General features: G+C 39.5%; 1 protein-coding gene across 5 annotated transcripts in view; it reads left to right on the top strand.

Annotated features, from left to right (window-relative positions):
- ATL2 (atlastin GTPase 2) overlaps positions 1 to 22,698 on the top strand; it is a 79,217-nt gene that overhangs the window by 20,342 nt on the left and 36,177 nt on the right. For 4 of the 5 annotated variants that reach the window (XM_023216316.3, XM_023216317.2, XM_023216320.3 and 1 more), the window contains one exon: positions 9,586 to 9,830. The exons of the other annotated variant lie outside the window; for it this stretch is intronic. In XM_023216316.3, the coding sequence (XP_023072084.2) occupies positions 9,586 to 9,830 (245 nt within the window). The remainder of the gene's footprint in view (positions 1 to 9,585; positions 9,831 to 22,698) is intronic. 5 annotated transcript variants of the gene reach the window in all.

Here is a 22,698-nt window from a genome sequence, read left to right as displayed (position 1 = left end):
GAACTAGTCTTTTATGTTTGTATCTATTTACTATTTTGGATTCAGAGCAATAGGAAGTAATAAAGAGATTTTCCATTTGATAATGTTTCATTTCAGCCTGAAGAACATTATATAGCTCTCATGTAATGCACATCTGCTGATGACAGATACTCTTTGCTTTTTTCTTTTTTTTTGACATGGAGTCTTGTTCTGTCGCTAGGCTGGAGTGCAGTGGCACGATCTCGGCTCACTGCAGCCTCCCGGGTTCAAGCGATTCCCCTGCCTCAGCCTCCCAAGTAGCTGGGATTACAGGCGTGCACCACCATGCCTGGCTGATTTTTTGTATTTTAGTAGAGACGGGGTTTCACCATGTTGGCCAGAATGGTCTTGATCTCCTGACCTTGCGATCTGCCCACCTCGGCCTCCCAAAGTGCCGGGATTACAGGTGTGAGCCACTGCACCCGGCCATACTCTTTGCTTTTGCTGTCTTTATTTTACTTTCATTTTTGAATGATCATTTTCACTGAATATAAAAGTCTAGGTTGACACTTTTTTTGAAACTCTATAAAGCTATCAATCCCTTGTCCTCTGGCCTCCAGTGCTTCAGTGATGATGTGATAAGAAGCGGTTATTTGAATTATTCTGCTCTGTATAATAAGTGTATACTTGTTAAATAGCTATATAATAATTATTTGAATTATTCTGCTCTGTGTCCTGTTTTTTTTTGGATTTTGGTTTTTAGCAGTCTGGCTGATGTGGTATTACCCTACTGGAGGTTTGCTGAGCTTTTTGGACCTGTAAATCTCTGTCATCAACTTTTGGTGACATTATGACTATTACTTCTTCAAATATTTTTTCAGCTCCAGCCTCACTTTGTTCTTCTGGGATTCTAAATGCAAGTTGGTTAGTGTTCCATAGGTTCCTGAGAGTCTCTTAGTTTTTCTTTATTCTTTTTTCTCTCTGTACTTAAGATTAGAAAATCTCTTTTGATCTCTTTTCAAGTTTACAAACTTTCTTCTGTTACCTACAGTCTGCTACTGTCCATCCAGTGAGTATTTCATTTTAATTATTGTACTTGTCAGTTCTAGAATTTTCATTTTTTTAAAAATAGTTTCTGTAGTTTTTTGGCTGAGACTCCTCATCTATTTATTTATTAAGACTTTATTTTCCTGTAAGTCCTTGAACATATTTACAGTATCTAGTTAAAAGCGTTTGTCTGCTAAATTCAACATCTGGGTCATGGCAGAATTGGTACTGTTAACTGCTTTTCTTTCTTGACTATGGGCTCCATTTCCTTCTTTGTTTGTATGTCTAGTAATTTCTGATTTATATACTGTATGTTAAATGTTACACATTGTAGAGATTTTGGATTCTCTTGCCTTGTTTTTGGTTTGGCAAGCAGTTTAATTACTGATGGATCTTGACCTTGGCTTTGCTTCATACTTCGTTAGTGTGGTTCTGTGGAAAGCTTAGAGGAAATCTCCCTAACTTAGTGGTACTAAATTTCCAAACTGTGTACCTTGCAGATCTTTTCAAGTCTTAGTTTTGTTTAGACTTTGATTGGATGGATTGTCAGTAGGCCTTACTCTAGAACTTGACCCTTAATTCTAAGATAAGACCATTCTAGTGTCTCAGCTTGATGCCTGAGGTATAGATGTTTCTTTCCACTCTGGCTGCGCCAGAACTCCAAAGTGTCTCAGTAATGTTTGACTTACGTTTCTCTCTCAACCCTGCAGTAGCTTCCTTCTGGTAAGCGTTGCATAGTATTGTGTTCCCCTGCACCTGTGATGCTTATTGTCCTTGTCCAAGGACTTCTGGGCTCCACGTCTGCATAGATCCTTTTTCTCTGGTATCCTGCCTCACAGATTCCTACTGCTCTAGTAATCTTGAACTCAGATTTTTGTGCTCTAGTTCCTTACGCTATAGTTAGGAAATTGTTCCCAGGCGGAGAGCTGGGAATGATCATGGCACTCACCTTGAAAGTTTCCTTGTGCTATGTGTTGTCCATTGCTTGAAAAACAGTGCTTGAAAAGCTACACCTGGCCAATTTTATGCTGTTTAAAAAAATACATATTTTTTTGGCTGGGTGCGGTGGCTCACGCCTGTAATCCCAGCACTTTGGGAGGCTGAGGTGAGTAGATCACCTGAGGTCAGGAGTTGAGACCAGCCTGATCAACAAGGTGAAACCCCGACTCTAGTAAAAATACAAAAAATTTAGCCAGGCATGGTGGCAGGTGCCTGTAGTCCCAGCTACTTGGGAGGCTGAGAGAGAAGAATTGCTTGAACCCGGGATGTGGAGGTGGCAGTGAGCCGAGATCACGCCACTGCACTCCAGCCTGGGCGATGGAGCAAAACTCCATCTCAAAAAAAAAAAAAAAGAATTTAAATATGTATATATATATGTATAATTTTTTAAGAGTGTAAATGTGTTTTCTAGGCTGCATAATATGTCAGTATATGGCTAAAATAACTGTTGGGCCACTTGCCAGTTTTGAGGTATGCAACATTAATTTTTACCCCCAGAAATAAAATTGGTAAACTTGAACATCTTCATTAGCGTCTTTATTTCCTTATAATAAATCCCTAGAAATATATTTAATCATGGTATAACCTCTTTAAGGCTCTTAAAAAATATGTGCTAGAATAAACTTGAATACCTAGATACTGTTTTCACTTGGGTATGAAATATAAATGTTGAGGTTCAAGTACTAGGCACTAACACATTACTTAGCTTTTGTGGGATAACTAATTTTTATAAGTAGACTGAATAGACTGAATCAAGGTTACTTTCCGTAAAAATTTCTTTCAAGTTTTTGTTTGAAATGTGAATAATAAAATATACTTTTCATTCCTGTTGAAAGGTGAATTATTCTTTGTTCTCTTTTTATAAGTTTAGCTTTGGGTTGATGTAATCTAACATTAATGCTACATTTTATTATTATGTAGATTTGTAGCACTTTTTTTATTATCTTAGTTTATAATTAAGCTTGAATTTTGCTGATGGATCTAGGTCAGCCCTGAAGTGTAAATTTTGCTGTTGGAATACATGCTGAGTGTATGAATTTGGCAGATTTAAGATAAAGTGTGATTAGACAACAAAAAGACAGGTGTCTTATTTAAATAGACTTTTTGTTTTTTTTTAAGAACAATTTTAGCTTCACAGCAAAATGAAGCGAAAGTGTAGTTCACACATACTCTCTGCCCCTCCATATATATGCACTCTCCCCCGCCATCAGCATTTCACCCACAGTGGTGCTTTTGTTAAAATCGATGAACCTTCACTAACACATCATTATCATCCAAAGTCTATAGTTTTACATTAGGGTTCACTCTTGGGGTTGTACATTCAGTGGGTTTTTCACAGATGTATAGTGACGGGTATCAACCAATTTTGTATTATAGAGAATAGTTTCACTGCCCTAAGAAATCTTTTGTGTTATACCTGTTCATCCCTCCCTGTCCCCCTAACCTCTGGCAATCACAGGTCTTTTTACTAAGACACCTTTCTTTTGTTAGGCCTTGTGGCAAATAGATATTAGGTAGGTACCTTAGTGTTAATATGTGGAGAGATATTTGAGAAGCAGGTGATCATCTGTAGGTGTCTTTTAGCTTTGACCTTGAAAGACCGATTTGGGGGCTAGAGTAGGGAGAACTGACTTGGAACTGTGAATCACAAAAATGTGCTGGAGGACTGAAATCTACTTGTCCCAGTAAATTTTTGACATTGAAAAATGGAAATAAAATCACTATTGTATACAGAGGATGTAATTTCAGTTTAAAATTTTAGAGTAGTTAGTGCCGGATTTAAAGACTTTTAATTATAGGTAATCACTAAATGCTAATACAGTATTTACAGGTATCCTAATGAACCTTACATACAATTCTCTTTTATTCAATTACTTCTATCAGTATTTGATGGAGTACTGTATTTAGTCCCTATTTGGTAGAGAAATCATCATGGGGAGTAAGTAGATAGATGCAGGTGAATCACATCATTGTTATGCTCCATTATACCTTTGAAATCTATTTGCTACCCCTTCTCTTTAAAAGGCTGTAGAATAGATAATAGTGACAAATATGTAGCCATATTCTGTCTATTTGAAAGGCCTGTCTTTGTCTATGCCAATAAATTTGGTCGCATAGTAACTGTGGCCAACTAATGTAGGTGAATTTTCAAGTTAACAAAGGTTTTCTGCCTAGTGGGTTTTTTTTTGTTTTTTTTCCTTAAACTTCTAAAAAACCAACTAATGCTTTCTTTACAGTAAGAACAAAACTGTTTGTTGGTTTTAGCAAAATCACCAACCTCCACATTTGGTCATTGTGATATTTTAGCAGTTATTACTTTTGAGTTCTTTTTAAAAGTGTTTTACTTGGTTCATAATTGTTTTTTTTTTGGGTTTTGAGATGGAGTTTCGTTCTTGTTGCCCAGGCTGGAGTGCAATGGCGCAATCTTGGCTCACTGCAACCTCCGTCTCCCGGGTTCAAGCGATTCTCCTCCCTCAGCCTCCTGAGTAGCTGGGATTACAGGCATGCGCCACCACTCCTGGCTAATTTCGTATTTTTATTAGAGATGGGGTTTCTCCATGTTGGTTAGGCTGGTCTCGAACTCCTCACCTTAGGTGATCCGCCCTCCTTAGCCTCCCAAATTGTTGGGATTACAGGCATGAGCCACTGTGCCTGGCCAAACTTCATAATTTTTATGGAATTTTTGTGTTATATATACTTAATACTCTTGAGTTGCCGGAGGTATTTCCCTAAACTATTTATCACATTTGCTTATAAACTAGGTAAGGACAGGGCCAGACGTAGTGGCTCATGCCTGTAATCCTAGTACTTTGGGAGGCTGAGGTGGGTGGATCACCTGAGGTCAGGAGTTTGAGACCAGCCTGGCCAACATGGGGAAACCTTGTCTCTACTAAAAATACAAAAATTAGCCTGGCAAGGTGTTGGGCACCTGTTGTTCCAGCTACTCTGGAGGCCAAGACAGGAGAATGGCTTGAACCCAGGAGGCAGAGGTTGCAGTGAGCCGAGATCGTACCACTGCACTCCAGCCTGGGTGACAGAGCACTGTGCCTCAAAAAAAAAAAAGGTAAGGGCAGATGTAAGACTCCTGAGTAAAATGCCTAAATTAGGCACCTGCTAGGCTAGGTGTCAGGCACTGTTCTCGGTGCTGGTAGAGAATGGTTAATGGGGTGATTGGGATCCTTACTTACTGGCACACACATTCTGTGGAGCGGGAGATATAAGGTACACATTTAAACAAATGAAAAAAGGTTGTTTTAGGAATTGAAAAGAACTGTGAATAAACCTGTTTCATTAAAGTGTTAAGGAAGGGGATCTGTGATTTAGATTGAGTGGTCAGGGAGGGCCACGCTGAGGAGATAACCTTTGAGCTAAAGAGCTGGATGATGGAAACATAAACCACATGAATTTGTAAGGACAGAGCATTCCAGATAGGGGACAACACACGACAAAAATTCTAAGGTGGGAAACAGGGTTAGCTTCCTCAGGGAACAGCAAGAAGGCCAGATCGTCCAGGCTTCGGGAATGGATAGGAGTGTGTTGTAAAATGAAACATGCTTTATAAGGTCCCCTGCTCACTCCTGGAGAGAGGAGGCTGGGCCCAGATCGTGTACGACTGTGGAAGCCATGGTAAGGTATTTACGGGCTTTCTTCTTTTTTTTTTTGAGACGGAGTCTTGCTCTGCCACCCAGGCTGGAGTGCAGTGGCCGGATCTCAGCTCACTTTTACGCCATTCTCCTGCCTCAGCCTCCCGAGTAGCTGGGACTACAGGCGCCTGACTCGTCGCCTGGCTAGTTTTTTGTATATTTAAGTAGAGACAGGGTTTCACCGTATTAGCCAGGATGGTCTCGATCTCCTGACCTCGTGACCCGCCCGTCTCAGCCTCCCAAAGTGCTGGGATTACAGGCTTGAGCCACCGCGCCCGGCCGGGCTTTCTTCTTTTGTTTGTCTATTTTCTGCTTATGATGGGAAACTAAGTGGTAAATTGGCAATCCAAGAGGGGAGACATTTAGTAAGTATATACTTACATAAATATTCAAGTGATAGATTAAAATTTGGGGAGTATAGGATGACTAAACTTGGTTGGAATCCTCAGGGAAGATTCTTGTTCCTGGAAAGTGACTTTTGAGCTGAGATGTAAGGAATAAGTCTGAATTGATTAGGAAACAACACAGGAAAGAGTACTCTAGGCAGAGGAATATTACAGCAGAATCTAGAAAGAGCTTAACAGCAGCATGAGGATCTGATGAAAGGCTAGCTTGGCTACCTGGTTTAAATCAGGAGTTCCCAACCCTAGGGCCTTGGACTGGTACTCGTCTGTGGCCTGATAGGAAGTGGGTCGCACAGCAAGAGGTGAGTAGCAGGCAAGCGAGCATTAGTGCCTGAGCTTAGCCTCCTGTCACATCAGCGGTGACATTAGATTCTCAAAGGAGCGTGAACCCTATTGTGAACTGCATGTGTGAGGGATCTGGGTTGTGTGCTTCTTACGAGAATCTAATGCCTGATGATCTGAGATGGAACAGTTTTATCCCGAAACCACTGCTCCCCGTTCTGTGGAAAAGTTGTCTTTCATGAAACCAGTCCCTGGTACCAAAAAGATTGGCAACCACTGGTTTAAAGAGAAGAATAGCACCAAATGAGGCAACAGAGATTGGCGGTGAGTACGGGACCTTATAGAGCATGTGTAGGATTTTAGTCATTAGTTCTCTGTAACAATGATTTTAAGAAGGGTAACTTGGTCAACTTTACATTTAACTATATTATTTAGTTGTACTCTGTGGAGATTACATTGCATTGGGTAAGAGGACAAGAGTATTATTAATGAAGGGAGACCAGTTAGGTGCTACAGTGTGAGATAAGATGGCAGTGACAAGTGCAGGAATGTTATCAATAGAGATTCAGAAGTGAAGACAAATTAAGAAGGTTATTGATTAGATTTAGGGGTAAGTAAAAGACGCATAGATGTATCTCTGTATGTCAAGGACAGCCAGCAGGTCTGTGCCAGAGCAAATGGGTGAATGACAGTGTCAGTACACAGCTACACTGGTCAAGTGAAAATCACCATAGCATTTTGACATTTCAAGGGGAAAATAAAAGCTTCTGTTGGATTGGTTATTTTGAAGTTACTGTTAACTTATACCTATGGTGCTTACTGTGTAGCATATATATTTCAACTCATTGAATCCTGATGACAACCCTGTGAGTTAGGTACTGCTACACCTGTTTTACACACCCCCATTTTCCAGATGAGAAAACAGGTGCAGAGAAGTTAAGTGACATACATCGAGGCAGTTTTGCTCCCTAGTTCGTGGTCTTAAACCACTAACTAAGCTTAGAAACTTACACCATTTGCATCCTGTTTTGTTATTTATCTGGATCTACCTAATGAGACATTAGTTTAGAATTTAACTGTATTGGAACTTTTCCTGGAAAGTTCACTTTTTTGCATGCATTCAAATAGCATACCTGACTATTGTTATATACCATTGATACAGGCAGTGATAATGTCCTCTTTAATTAAGTAATGATTGTTTTTACTTTCAAAGATTCTCCTTTGAAGCAGCTTGCTCTTTATAATGCATTGTCATTGTTTGCAGCACATTTTGAAATAGTGCTGTTGACTTCGCTATATTCAGTCAAAGGTGCCTTGTGATGTGGAGGTAAAGGCTCTAATAGTCTTTGCAAATCAGAGAAATGAGATGCTTCTTTTGGTAATAAGATAAAAAATCCACTAATGTAGTTACATAATCTTTGCTCTGTGAATATTGGTTATGTGGGTAAGGTATTATTGAACTATTGACTAATACTGTACCACGCCTCAGTGGACTGGCTTTCTCCTCAGAGTAGAAGGACAGTCATTGATTGCATTGAAAACAGTGGATACTGTATGTGTCCTTAGAGTGGAAACTGACACTTAGTAGACAGGCTCAAGGAGGGAGTCTCTTAGAAATTTTGATGTGGGAGAAGATAAGGTCCCCTGGAGTAACTAGTTGATACATGGGATCAAGCAGTTTGTAGAGAAGAAAGTCAGACAAAGTATGTGTCCTCTGAAGCTAGGTGTTTTTTTAAAGAAGAACAGAAACCTAGACTTTGGAAGTTTATCTCTGCTATTTACATTTTCTGTACTTCTTCATCACTATTCAGTAAAGTATGTCTGCAAAGGTTACCTTAATTTTAGTGTGTTGTGGTGAACAAAGGAAGGGTTTATATGGCTGTTTTGGGGAGCTATGTAGTCTTAAAGTGGTGGCTGTAGTGTTTGGTAAGAAAGAGCTCCAGTGGGAGATGAAATTCTGAGATATAACTGCATCTCACTGACTGTTCTTTACTGAAACATTAATCCTATGCTTTGCTTTAATGAGGAGGCTGTAGTGCTTAGGTTACTGTTATTAAATTAGGGACTTATTGTAAGTATCATTTTTGGAAACTTGTTAGAACCCTAATTTTCCTCTTTAGGTTTCAGAATGAAAAATAACATGAATAATTTTTTTTTGTTTTGTGTTTTGAGACTGAGTCTAACTCTGTTGCCCAGGCTGGAGTGCAGTGGCACGATCTCAGCTCACTGCAACCTCTGCCTCCCAGGTTCAAGCGATTCTCCTGTCTCAGCCTCCCAAGTAGCTGGGACTACAGGCACCCGCTACCATGCCCAGCTAATTTTTGTATTTTTAGTAGAGACGGGGTTTCCCCATGTTGGCCAGGCTGGTCTTGAACTCCTGACCTCAGGTGATCTGCCCGCCTCGGCCTCCCAAAGTGCTGGGATTACACCCACCACACCCAGCCACATGAACAATTTTAATATACATTTTTAACGTTTGTAAAGTAGAGTAATGTTTGTAAATTTTCTAGGTGATGCTTACAGGAAAATTGGGATCTGAAACATTAGGTGAAATTGATTTTTCCCCTCTTTAGTTTTTGTGTGCATACAGTTGCAAAAGTTATTTACAGAATAATACAGGGCTCAAAAACAGCTGCTGTTCACATTTAGCTGTTAATACTTCATTGAGATAGAAGCCATATTTAGTATTATTGTTTATCTATATGTATAATGGTGTATGAGTCCATTTTCATGCTGGTAGTAAAGACATACTTGAGACTGGGCAGTTTGCAAAAGAAAGAGGTTTAATGGACTTACAGTTCCATGTGGCTGGGGAGGTCTCACAATCATGGTGGAAGGTGAAAGGCAAATCTCATTCACATAGTGGCAGAGGAGAAGAGAGCTTGTGCAGGGAAACCTCCTAAAATCATCAGATTTCGTGAGACTTACTATCATGAGAACAGCACAGGAGAGACCCTCCCACATGATTCAGTTACCTCCCACTGGGTCCCTACCACAACACATGGGAATTGTGGGAGCTACAATTCAAGATGAGATTTGGGTGGGGACACAGCCAACCATATCAAGTGGGAAATCTTATCAGCATTCTTTGTCCTGTTACAGAGGGAGTGAGAAATCCAAAGGAACATTGTAATATCTATAATGAAAGAAGGGGCAATTTTTTATTTGAAATTTTGCTTTAGTTGCGGTCCTTAATGAAAGTTCGTAATGTAGGGATTAAAGTAACCACTTTCTTTCTTTTTAAATTCTAGGTGAGAATTATGAAGATGATGACTTAGTAAATTCTGATGAGGTTATGAAGAAACCATGTCCAGTACAGATTGTTCTTGCTCATGAAGATGACCATAACTTTGAACTTGATGAAGAAGCTTTGGAGCAGATACTGCTACAGGAGCACATACGAGATCTTAACATAGTAGTGGTATCTGTAGCAGGAGCTTTTCGTAAAGGGAAGTCATTTCTACTGGACTTCATGCTTAGATACATGTATAACAAGGTGAATAGTCTTTTAAATTGAACCCAGTTAAAAAGAAAAAAGTACCAACCAAGCCTGTGAAAAAAAAAGACAAAAACCAGCACTGTGTTTTTTTTTTTTTTTTTTTTTTTTTTTTAATTTAAGTGGTCTCACTCTGTCACCCAGGATGGAGCGCAGTGGTGTGATCATGGCTCACTGCAACCTCAACCTCCCAATCTCAAGCAATCCTCCCACCTCAGCCTCCCGAGAAGCTAGGACTACAGGCATGTGCCACCAAGCCCAACTCTTAAAAAAATTTTTTTTTTTTTTTTTTGTTGCAATGGGGGTCTTACTTTGTTGTCCAGGCTGACAGAACTGCATTTTTAATTCTATAGAAATATAATTCTTTATAGGACTTCCTGGTCAATACAGTAATGTAAGTTTGAGCTCTTGATTCTTCATCGCCATAATTCCCTTCTGCATATACTGCATAAGGAAGCATATGATTGAGCTTCTGTGTTCCAGACATTGTAGCTCTAACCCAAGTTGTCTGAGTATATCCTAGAAGTCTCTGAAGTACTATTTATCTTCTTTCCCTTTTTGTTATTTCTTCACACTTTCCTTTTGGCCACCTTTACAGTGAGCAAAGTAGACGGATAGAGACCTTTGAAAAAGTGTATCTATGTTCCTCAGACAAGTCAGTTTTCGTGACTGTTACCTTTGGAGATAAAGTCCAGTTCCTTAGAGTGACTTCTACAGGCATCCATGATCTCTGAATCTCATCTCTTGCCCTTCATATGTCTAAAATAAACTATAGTTTTTGCTGTTCCTTGAGTATGCCATGTTTTTTCTCAAATATTATGATATTCTTGTCTCATCTTTTCATGGGGGCCTTCCCTGACATCTAGGACTATATTACCTCCTCTTCCTTAACTCATGGTTGTATGTTTTATTGATATTACTTTAGTTGCTTATTTTTTTCTGACTACTTTAATCTCTGTCATGGGTGGGCCCTCTGTTGATCATCAAGCACCTGGCACAAGAATTGGGTCTTAGGAGATACTTACATTTTAATTGATGAATCTCTTTCCCTTCTATGCATTTTCACTTTGAGGTGGTACCAGACAATTGTTACTTACCTATCTCTACCTGACTCTTTCTCTCCTGAAAAAAAAAGGGGAAAAAAATTTTTTCACTTGAAATGGAATGTTTTTCTGATAATTGCAAGTCGGATTGAGGGAATGGGAGTTTGAAAGGGAACAGGAGAAGGAATTGGAAATTTTGCAGTGGAACACTTAGTGGAATTGCTATATAGGGAACTTGTGACATTCAGAAGCCACATGAATTATTAGAAATAACACTTTGACAGAATTATGTAATTGTCTAAACACCTGTCAGGATGATCACCTTTATGAGTTCTGTGTACATTTGTAATTGGGTGTGCATTCTCTTCGAGATAAGAAATAAGGTAAACATTCTCATTTGGTTTGTTTTTCCGGGAAGCTTTTCAGTAAAGTTTTTTCATGGGGATCATTTCAGGCATTCTCAAATATACCTGAGTATCAATAACATAGTTTATATTAGAGAACAATATTTTACATGTTTGGAACATTGAGAAAGATAAATCATTTTACAGTTTTTCTCATTGATTGAGACGCGATCTCACTCTGTCACACAGGCTGGAGTGCAGTGGTATGAAAATGGCTTACTGCAGCCTCAACCTCCTCTGCTCAAGTGATCCTCCCACCTCAGCCTCCCAAGTAGCTGGTACTACAGGCATGCGCCACAGTGCTTGGCTGATTTTTAAATTTTTTGTGAAGATGGGGTTCTCACTATGTTGTCCAGGCTGGTCTTGAACTTCTGGCCTCAAGTGATTCTCCCACCTCAGCCTCCCAACATGTTGGGATTACAGGTATGAGCCACCATGCTCAGCTAAAGGTTTCCCATTTAGACTTGATCTAGAATTTTACATCTGAAATAGAGAAATGTTTAAGTAGTGACATATTTTTTTAAAAACCGTACATTTAAAGATGATAAAAGATTTCTATATTTTGAGGTCCCCTTAAGTCCTTAAGTTAGCTTGTGTATATTGTATTTATCTGTGTCTAAGCTGTTCAGTGCAAATGTATTTTGTTCCAAGTAGGTCACAGACAGTAGAAAGTTAGAAGGGGAGGGAAGCTTAGATCACTTATCTAGGAATGGCATATAAGTTTCACCTCAGGTGCCATTTCTGTTTCCATCTCTGATCCATTAGTAGTGGCTGCTCAGAGTGGAGTAGCAGCCCCGTTGTATTATATTTGCAATATCTGTGCAAACGGAACTCTCTTTCCTGGGGGAGTTGCAGAAACCTTGCAAAAGTTATGGTGGCTTGAGCGAGATTGTACATCTAGTTAACGGCTTTTAAGCTGAAATATCTTTATTAGCTTTCATTTATAGTATTGCCCTATAGAATTCCTGATATAAGTCACCTTATTCTGTCAATCAAAAATTGCATTTAAATGATAATCTAATTTTTGGATAATGTACCTCCACTACACTGATGATGTGGTGGGTCATGCTTTTCCTATGAGGTGAAAATTAAGAAGGAGAAATAATGGGATAGTTGGATTTATTTTATTAACCTATGTGCCTGCACAGGTGGGATGCTAGCTGAAAGAAGACTAGTGACATACGGTGTAAGTTTTCAGTGTTGACCTGAGTCAATGTATGTAAGTATGCCGTTGACGAAAGTAGTGAGTAGTTTTACAAGAGGAGATTAAAATCTAATCAAAGACAGAATTGGTGGATATGGTTCTGGTGTGAGGGATGTTGACTTTCCCCTCCTAAATAAATGTTACACTCAAGTATTCTATACCCCGTCCCCCCCTTCTAATTCTTATTTACTTATTTAGGGGTGTGCTTTAGATAAATGTATCTTTTCCTTAAAAAGTTTTTCCCCTTGAAGTATAATTTACATGCAGAAAAGGTGTACAAATCTTAAGTGCACAGCTTGATGAAATTTTTTACGTAGGTATACACCCTTACTACCACCACCCAGATGAAAATATAGAACAACCCCCATTTTGTGTTACTTCTCAGTTAATATCTACCCTCCCAAAGTAACTGTTGTTCTGAGCTTTTCACCACAGGTTCATTTCGCTGTTTTTGAACTTTACATGAATGAAATCATACCATAGGTATTCTGTGTTTGGCTTATTTTGTTGACATTCTAACTTTGAGATGTACCCATGTTTTTGCATTGTTTTTGTTTCCTTAATCTACTGTATGAGGGCAGGGCGCAGTGGCTCACGCCTGTAATCCCAGCACTTTGGGAGGCCAAGGTGGGTGGATCACCTGAGGTCAGGAGTCCGAGACCAGCTGGGCCAACATGATGAAACCCCGTCTCTACTAAAAATACAAAAATTAGCTGGGCGTGGTGGTGGGCACCTGTAATCCCAGTTACTTGGGAGGCTGAGGCAGGGCAATCGCTTGAACCTGGGAGGCGGAGGTTGCAGTGAGCCGAGATTGCACCATCACATTCTAGCCTGGGCAACAAGCGTGAAACTCTGTCTCAAAAATAAATAAAAATAAAATTAAATATTCTACTGTATGATTATGCCACATTTTACTTATCCATTTAACTGTTGATGGGGTTTTGCTTTGATATTACAATTTTTAGTCAACTGATTTTTTTTTTTTTTTTTTTTTTTGTGAGATGGAGTTGCACTCTTGCTGCCCAGGCTGGAGTGCAATGGCACATTCTTGGCTCACTGCAACCTCCACCTCCTGGGTTCAAGCGGTTCTCCTGCTTCAGCCTCCCAAGTAGCTGGGATTACAGACATGTGCCACCATGCCCAGCTAATTTTGTATTTTTAGTAGAGATAGGGTTTGTCCATGTTGGTCAGGCTGGTCTCGAACTCCCAACCTCAGGTGATCCACTCCCCCTCGGCCTCCCAAAGTGCTGGGATTACGGGCGTGAGCCACCATGCCCAGACTGATTTTTCTTAAAGGTTTTTTTTTTTTTTTTTCCATTTTTAACACAATATTAGAGGTCATATTTTTTAAGTTTTCAAACACATTTTTTGTATTGAAATATAACAAAGAGAGCATGTATACCTGTACCCTTTACCTAGTTTCTTCTAATGTTATCATTAGTGTGATACATTTGCAAAACTAAGAAACCAATATTGGTACAGTACTGTTAACTAAACCCCAGACTTCATTCAGGCTTCTGCAGTTTTTCCATTGGTGCTCTTCTTTCTATTACAGGATCTAATATAGAATATGATTCCTAGATTTAGCTGTCATGTCTCCTTAGTTTCTTCTGGTCTGTGAGAGTTTATCAGCCTTTCCTTTTTTTCATTATCTTGACTTTGACCTTTTTTCTTTCTTTTCTTTTCTTTTTTTTTTTTTAAATTTTTTTTTTTATTTTTTTTTTATTTTATTTTTTTGAGGCAGTCTTGCTCTATCGCCCAGGCTGGAGTGCAGTGGCCAGATCTCAGCTCACTGCAAGCTCCGCCTCCCGTGTTCACGCCGTTCTCCTGTCTCAGCCTCCCGAGTAGCTGGGACTACAGGCGTCCACCACCTCGCCCGGCTAGTTTTTTGTATTTTTTAGTAGAGACGGGGTTTCACCATGTTAGCCAGGATGGTCTCGATCTCCTGACCTCGTGATCCGCTCTTCTCGGCCTCCCAAAGTGCTGGGATTACAGGCGTGAGCCACTGCGCCCGGCCTTTTTTTTTTTGTTTGTTTGTTTATTGAGACGTAGTTTTGCTCTTGTTGCCCAGGCTGGAGTGCAATGGCGCAATCTCGGCTCACTGCAACCTCCGTCTCCTGGGTTCAAGCAATTATCTCGCCTCAGCCTCCCAAGTAGCTGGGATTACAGGTGGCTGCCACCACACCCAGCTAATTTTTTGTATTTTCAGTAGAGTTGGGGTTTCACCATGTTGGCCAGGCTGGTCTCAAACTCCTGACCTCAGGTGATCTGCCCGCCTTGGCCTCCCAAAGTACTGGGATTACAGGTGGGAGCCTGGTGATCTTGACTATTTTGAGGAGTACTGGTAAGGTATTTTGAAGAATGTTCCTCAATTTAAGTTTGTCTTACATTTCTGTCATGGTTAGACTGGGGTGATGGGATTTTGGAAAGAATACTACTGAGGTCAAATACCCTTCTCATCACATTGTATCTGGGGGTGCGTATAGTCATATGATAGTGCTAGGAATGTTACTCTTCATCCCTTGGTTAAGCTTGTGTTTGCCAGGTTTCACCACTGCAGACTTGCTATTTTTTAGTCATTCCACCCCAACCTCAAAGAATAGGGAAGGAGGAGGATTAAGCTCTACCTTCTAATAGGAGGAAGGCATCTAAATACATTATTTAGGATTCTTCTGTTGGGAAGAGTTGTATCTTCTCCCTGTTTGTTTATTTATTTATTCAATCCTTTATATCATTATGGGCTCATTTTATACTTGAGTTATAATCCAAACTGTTTACTTTAAAAAAAAAATTTAACTTTTACTTTAGAATCAGGGTCTATGTGTGCAGGTTTGTTACTAGGGTATGTTTCCTAATGCTGATGTTTGGGGTACGATTGATCTTGTCACCCAGGTATTGAGCATAGTACCCAACGGTTTTTCAACCCTTGCCCCCTCCCTCCCTCTCTCCTCTAGTACTCCCCATTATCTGTTGTTGCCATCTAATAAGTACCCTTATTTGGCTTCTACTTTTAAGTAAAATCATGTGGTATTTCGTTTTCTGTTCCTGCATTAATTTGTTTAGGATAATGGTCTCCAGCTGCATCCATGTTGCTGCAAAGAACATGATTTCATTCTTTTTCATGGCTGCATAATTTTAGTTAAACCCTTTCAAAGTGAAATAGATTATTCCAGTGTCAGTAGGAACTGTTAGAAAAATGCTGATTAGATTGTCACATCTGGCTGTTGTAAAAATAGTTTGAATTCTAGGAATCAGTTTACAACGGTCAAAACTTAATTTAGTAGAATTACATACATGAAACTAAACACAGTGCTTGTTATATTGATGTTAAGTAATGGTGATGGCTATTATTACTGAATTCTCTTAGATAAGGATTCTTAATTCTCTATAGAGTTGCTTCTACTTTTATACCATTTCCTGTTTTTTCTGTTTTTTAAAACTTTATTATGAAGAGTTTTATTAATAAACACATGTAAAAGTAGACAATAATATAATGCCCATATACTAAACAAGTTTTAGCACTTACCAATTCCAATCTCATTTCATCTATAACTCACTCTACACCTGATGTATTATTTTGAAGTAAATCGCAGACATCATTTAATTTATAAATATTTCAGTATGTTTCTTAAAAATAAGGACTTTTTTGAACATTACAATTATCATAAAAATAATTTCTTAACATTATAAAATGTCTTATAAGTGTTCAATTTTCAAGTTGCCTTAACTGCTTTTGTATTTTTGTTTTGTTTTGTTTTTTTTTGAGACAGATTCTTTCTCTGTCTCCCAGGTTGGAGTGCAGTGGCGCGATCTCAACTCATTGCAACCTCTGTCTCGTGGGTTCAAGCGATTCTCCTGCCTCAGCCTCCCAAGTAGCTGGGATTACAGGTGTGCACCACAACGCCCAGCTAATTTTTGTATTTTTAGTAGACATAGGAGTTTCACCATGTTGGCCAGGCTGGTATCGGAACTCCTGACTTTATAGTGATCCTCCCGCCTCAGCCTCCCAAAGTGCTGGGATTACAGGTGTGAGCCACCGTGCCTGGCCACCTCAACTGCTTTTTGTTTTTGTTTTTGTTTTTTTTTTTAATAGTTTGAATCCAGCCAGCTGAGGTCCACATTGTGATTGGTTGTCTTTAAAGTGTTTTTAATGCATTTTAGGTTTCCCTTCCTCCCTCTCTCTTTCTTGGCAGTTTATTGTTGAAGATACTGATGTTGGTTATAGGGTTTCCCACTCTGGATTTGTTGATTGCATCCCATTGTTGTAGTTTTACGTGTTCTGTGTTCTGTGAATCTTCTGTAAGTTATTAATTGAATCTAGAGACTTCATCAGACTCAGGTTTGACACTCTTTTGGCAAGAGTACTTCATAGATGATGATGTGTTCTTCCATTAAGAAGCACATACTATTTTATGATGTAACGTTTTTTGAATCTGAATTCTAGATATTTTGATTACTAAGCATTTAACAGGCATTATCTTACTTAGTATTCAGGAATAACCCTGTGCAGTGATAATTGTATTTCAACTTGGTAGTTGAAAAAATGAGACTCAAAGTAAGTGACAAGTCTTAAATTCCAGACTAGGCAATTTGATGCCAAAGCCGTTATTCTAAAAACTATTATGTAACATTATGTTTGGTCATTTTCTCATATATCTACAATATGTAAAGTACAGGTTACTTTATAGGATATACCTACACTAAATTATTCTTTTGTGAATATTTACTTTTATTTACTTCAGAGTTGAACTAGACTGATGGGAGGATATATGTGAGTACAAATGTAAATTTCTTGCTATCCACTGGTATCTAAGCTTAGTAAATAAAGGATCCTTGCTCTATTTGCTACACAAGACTTTTAACTCCATCCACAGCATATTTGCTAATGGCGCTTTTAAAAAACTGTCCTTTATGTTTTTATTCTTTGCTATTTAAGGAGCTGCTCCCCAAACTGTTGCCAGAGACCAGGAGTAAAAAACTATCTTTAAGAATCCATACGCACTGCTACATATAACTGGCCACAAGCACAAGTATCTCAGAATGAGCCCTATGAGATGTTGAACTTGATTTTACTTTCTTCTTTAAGGATAACAGTGTTTGAGATTTCATGAGATATGTGCGAACGTGAAGAAAAGCTTTGTTTTATGTTCTTTCTCAAGAATGAAATGTATTTGGAGAAGGAGCAATATTTTAAAATGCTTCTTCCTTGGGTTATTTATGTATGTATGTATGTAGAGATGGAGTCTTGCTCTGTTGCCCAGGCTGGAGTGCAGTGGCACGATCTCTGCTCCCTGCAAGCTCCGCCTTCCAGGTTCACGCCATTCTCCTGCTTCAGCCTCCCGGGTAGCTGGGACTGCAGGCACCCGCCACCACGCCTGGCTGGTTTTTTTGTGTTTTTAGTAGAGACGGGGTTTCACCGGGTTAGCCAGGATGGTCTCGATCTCCTGACCTTGTGATCCGTCTGCCTTGGCCTCCCAAAGTGCTGGGATTACGGATTACAGGCATGAGCCACTGTGCCCGGCCTATTACTTATTTTTTATTGGGTGTAACTTATATACATAAAGTGTACAAACTTTAATATAGCCAGTGAATTTTTATATACATATGCTATTGTAACCACTGTCTCTCAGATCGGGAGAGAGAGCATTTCCTGTATTCTAGGAGGCTCTCTATTCCCCTTCCCAGTTAGTGCTATCTCCAGCTCTCAAGGGCCACTTCTGTTCTGACTTGTATTAATGTAGATTAGTTTTGCCTACTTCACATAAATGTAATCATAGAGTATGTACTCCTGTGTCTGGTTTCTTTCACTAAGCATTAAGACTGGTGTATGCACATTGTTACATGTGTCAAAAATATGTTGTATGTTATTTTTGTTGCCGAGTGATATTTCATTGGATGAATATATCGTAATTTACCCTTTCTACTTACAGACATATGGGTTTTTAGTTTTTGTCTGTTATGAATAAAACTGCTAATGAACGTTCTTGTACAAGTCTTGGTGATGTAAGCAGTAAATTCTGTTGGGTTTATACCCAGGAGTAGAATTGCTGGGTCATGGGAAAATACCCATTTAATTTTAGTAGGGATTGCCAAAGTTTTTTCCAAAGTGGTTTCACTAATTTTACACTTCCACCAGCATTGTGAGAGACTTAGAGTTGCAGTATATCTTGTAAACAGTATTGTCAATCTTTTTAATGTTAGCTATTCTGATGTGTATTTTGTTGATTTAAAATTATCTATATACAGCTGTATACAAGTTCATTTGCTCATAAAACTGCCAGATTTAATGTAGAAGTTTAGCTTATTCATTTAATTATTAGTTTAACTGAATTCACTTTTGAATATTTATTATAAGTGAAACTATAGAACTTATGTAACAAAATGTTGAAAATTTGAATTTTGTATTATTTTTGCCAATGTGAGAAGCAGGCAAACTTTGACCAGAATTTTAAGAGTCAATAAGGAAATAAAAATTGTGGGCTTATTATTATTATTATTTTTACCTGAAAATAAGATAAGGGGATTGGGCTGGGCTCGGTGGCTTATGCCTGCAATCTCAGCACTTTGGGAGGCTGAGGTGAGTCAACTGCTTGAGGCCAGGAGTTCAAGACCAGCCTGGCCAACATGGTGAAACACCGTCTCTACCAAAAACAAAAAAATTAGCTGGGGGTGGTGGTGGGCATCTGTAATCTCAGCTACTCAGGAGGCTGAGACAGGAGAATCTCTTGAACCTCAAAGGCAGAGGTTGCAGTGAGCTGAGACCGTGCCACTGCGTTCCAGCCTGGGTGACAGAGTGAGACTTTCTCAAAAGAAAAAAAAGAAAAAAAAAAGATAAGGGGATTGGATACAGAGGTTATGTGGACTATTTTCCCCTTAACATATTAGGGTCCCTGGTGCTAAGACTTGGATTTTAGAATCAAAACTAATTTTTAATTCTTCCATATGCAGGTTTTAAATTGGATTAGATTTCAGTTAGAAAAACTTTATCAAATGTTGCCAAAGGTAGAGGAATCAGAAATAAACGAGATGGAAAGAAGTGTTTACAATATTGTTTGAAGTCTTTATTGCAGTGTTTTAGGAGAGACTTTCTTGGTTACATTCCTGAACCTGTTGCCTGAAAATACTCTGTCCTTTGCAACTTTTAGCCCCAAATGTATGTACTGCCTCTTTTGCAGTATCATAAATATTATGGCCCTCCCGTCATCACATATTTCCATTTTGGATTTGAGAGAACATAAATTATAGATCTTTTTTCATTCCACAGTCTTTGTTCCAGTAGGTTACATTAACTGTTTCTAAAGTAATTTGTTTTATTTAGGCTATTTATTGAAAAATACTTCAAGCCACAAACCGTTACACATAAACACTGACTACTCAAACACCAAATTTAGAACATTTAGGGAGTTAAGCCATCTTGTATAATGAAAGTTCGTTTTATGTTAATATTAACTGTTTTTGGAGGAGACTCTTTTTTTTTTTTTGAGTTGGAGTCTCGCTATGTCGTCCAAGTTGGAGTGCAGTGGTGCAGTCTTGGCTCACTGCAAGCTCTGCCTCCCAGGTTTGCGCCATTCTCCCGCCTCAGCCTCCCAAGTAGCTGGGACTACAGGCGTCCGCCACCATGCTCGGCTAATTTTTTTTGTATTTTTAGTAGAGACGGATTTCACCGTGTTAGCCAGAATGGTCTCAATCTCCTGACCTCATAATCCACCTGCCTCTGCCTCCCAAAGTGCTGGGATTACAGGTGTGAGCCACCACACGTGGCTGAGACTTTTTTTTAAGGTAATTAACTCCCTACCTCCTTCCCTCACTCTGCCAGGACAGTTTTGCTTTTCAGCTTGTAAATTTTAAAAAAAATTATTATTTGTTTAAAGATATGGTCTCAGTCTGTTGCCCAGGCTGGAGTGCAGTGGCGTAATCACAGCTCACTTGAGCCTCGAACTCCTGGGCTCAGGTGATCAACCCTGAAGGACCTTACTCTTTAGCCCAGCTTGGTCTTAAACTCCTGGGCTCAAGCAGTCTCTATTTTGGCTTCCCCAAAGTGCTCGAATTGTAGGTGTAAGCCAGTGTGCGTGGCCCAGCTTATACATTTTAGTTGAGAATTTCTTTTTCTTGTGAGACTGGGTCTCACTCTATTGCCCAGGCTGTCCTTGAACTCCGGGTCTCAAGCAGTCCTCCTGCCTCAGCCTCCCAAGTAGCTGGGACTATAAGATATGCACCGTGGAGCCTGGCTTCAGAATTTCTTTCCTTTAATGGGATACATTTTCTATGGATTGGAGAATGTATACCATAATTCTTTCATCAAGAAGCAAGTTCAAGCCATAAGATTTATGTCACATTGCACTAATACATGGACAGTTAACAGAAACTTCAGTGGGCCATTCGTTCTCCCCTAGACTCTGGTAGTGTTATACAAATGGGTTTCATGTGACTAGGAGTCTTTGTTGAACTTGTACACTAAGGGTATTTGATTTTTTTGTTTTTCCTTTTAACAGTGTTATTGAGATATAATTCACTTACTGTATAAGTCATTCACTTAAAGTGTGCAGTTCAGTGGTTTTTAGTATGTTCACAGAGTTGTGCAACTATTACCACAATTTAAAAATGTTTCCATTGGCGGAGCATGGTGGCTCATGTCTGTAATCCCAGCACTCTGGGAGGCTGAGGTGGGAGGATTGTTTGAGACCAGTCTGAGCAACATAGGGAGACTCCATCTCTACAAAAAATTAAAAAATTAGCCGAGCGTGGTGGTGTATATCTGTAGTTCCAGCTACTCAGGAGGCTAAGGCAGGAGGATGGCTTGAGCCCAGGAGGTTGAGGTTACAGTGAGCCCTGATTGTGCTACTGTACTCCAGTCTGGGAGAGAGAGCAAGACACAGCCTCAAAAAGAAACAAAGTTTCCATGATCTCAAAATGAATCCCGGTAACAGCCCTTTAGCTGTTACCCCCAGATCCTTTCCCCAAACCCTCAACCTAAAGGAACCACTAATCTATTTTGTATCTCTATGGATTTGTCTATCCTGGACATTCATGTAAGTGGAATCTTAAAAAATGTGGTCTTTTGTGACTGGCTTCACTTAGCATAATATTTTCAGGGTTCATCCGTATTATATTATGTATCAGTACTTCTTTTTATGGCTGAATAATATTCTCTCGTATGGATATACCACATTTTATTTATCCATTCGTCAGTTAATGGACATTTGGTTTGTTTGCAACTTTATGACTATTAGGAGTAATGCTATAAATCATATTAATATATAATATGTTAATTACATAAAATATATGTGTATATGTTATAATAATGTGAAAGATGGTTCTTCCTTCATTTTTTTTTTGTTTGTCCCAGCACCATTTTTGGAAAGACTGTTTAACACTTTATTGAATGCTCTTGATACCTTGTTGAAAACCAGTTGATTATAGACATGAATTTATTTCTTGACTCTCAGTTCTATTCCATGATCTATATATGTGTTCTTTTTTATGGAGTCTTGCTCTGTTGTCTAGGCTGAAGTGCAGTGGTGCTATCTTGGCTCACTGCAACAACCTTCGTCTCCTGGGTTCAAGCGGTTCTCCTGCCTCAGCCTTCCAAGTAGCTGGGACTACAGGCATGTGCCACCACACCCAGCTAATTTTTTTTTGAGACAGAGTCTCGCTTTGTTGCCAGGTTGGAGTGCAGTGGCTCGAGCTCAGCTCACTGCAACCTCCGCCTCCCGGGTTCAAGCGATTCTCCTGCCTCAGCCTTCTGAGTAGCTGGGACTGCAGGCACGCACTACCACGCCCAACTACTTTTTGTATTTTTAGTAGAGATGGAGTTTCACCATGTTGGCCAGGATGGTCTCAATCTCTCGACCTCGTGTTATGCCTGCCTTGGCCTCCCAAAGTGCTGGGATTACAGACGTGAGCCACTGCACCTGGCCAGTTTTTTTGCATGTTAGTAGAGACATGGTTTCACCGTGTTGCCCAGGCTTGTCTTGAACTCCTGCGCTCAGGCAGTCTGCCTGCCTCGGCCTCTCAAAGTGCTAGGGTTACAGGCGTGAGCCACCACGCCAGGCCATGTCTTGTTCTTATACTGGTACCACACTGTCTTCATTACTGTTGCTTTGTAGTAAATTTTGAAATGAGGAATTGAGTCCCATTTTGTTCTTTTTCAATATTGTTTGGCTATTTGGGGTTCTTTGCAATCCCATATGAATTTTAGAGTTAGTTTCTCAGTTTCT

This window comes from Piliocolobus tephrosceles, chromosome 15, assembly GCF_002776525.5.
Source record: "Piliocolobus tephrosceles isolate RC106 chromosome 15, ASM277652v3, whole genome shotgun sequence".
NCBI classification, from domain to species: domain Eukaryota; kingdom Metazoa; phylum Chordata; class Mammalia; order Primates; family Cercopithecidae; genus Piliocolobus; species Piliocolobus tephrosceles.
The sequence above is the reverse complement of the archived record's forward strand: the minus strand, read 5'-3'. Positions and strand labels throughout refer to the sequence as shown.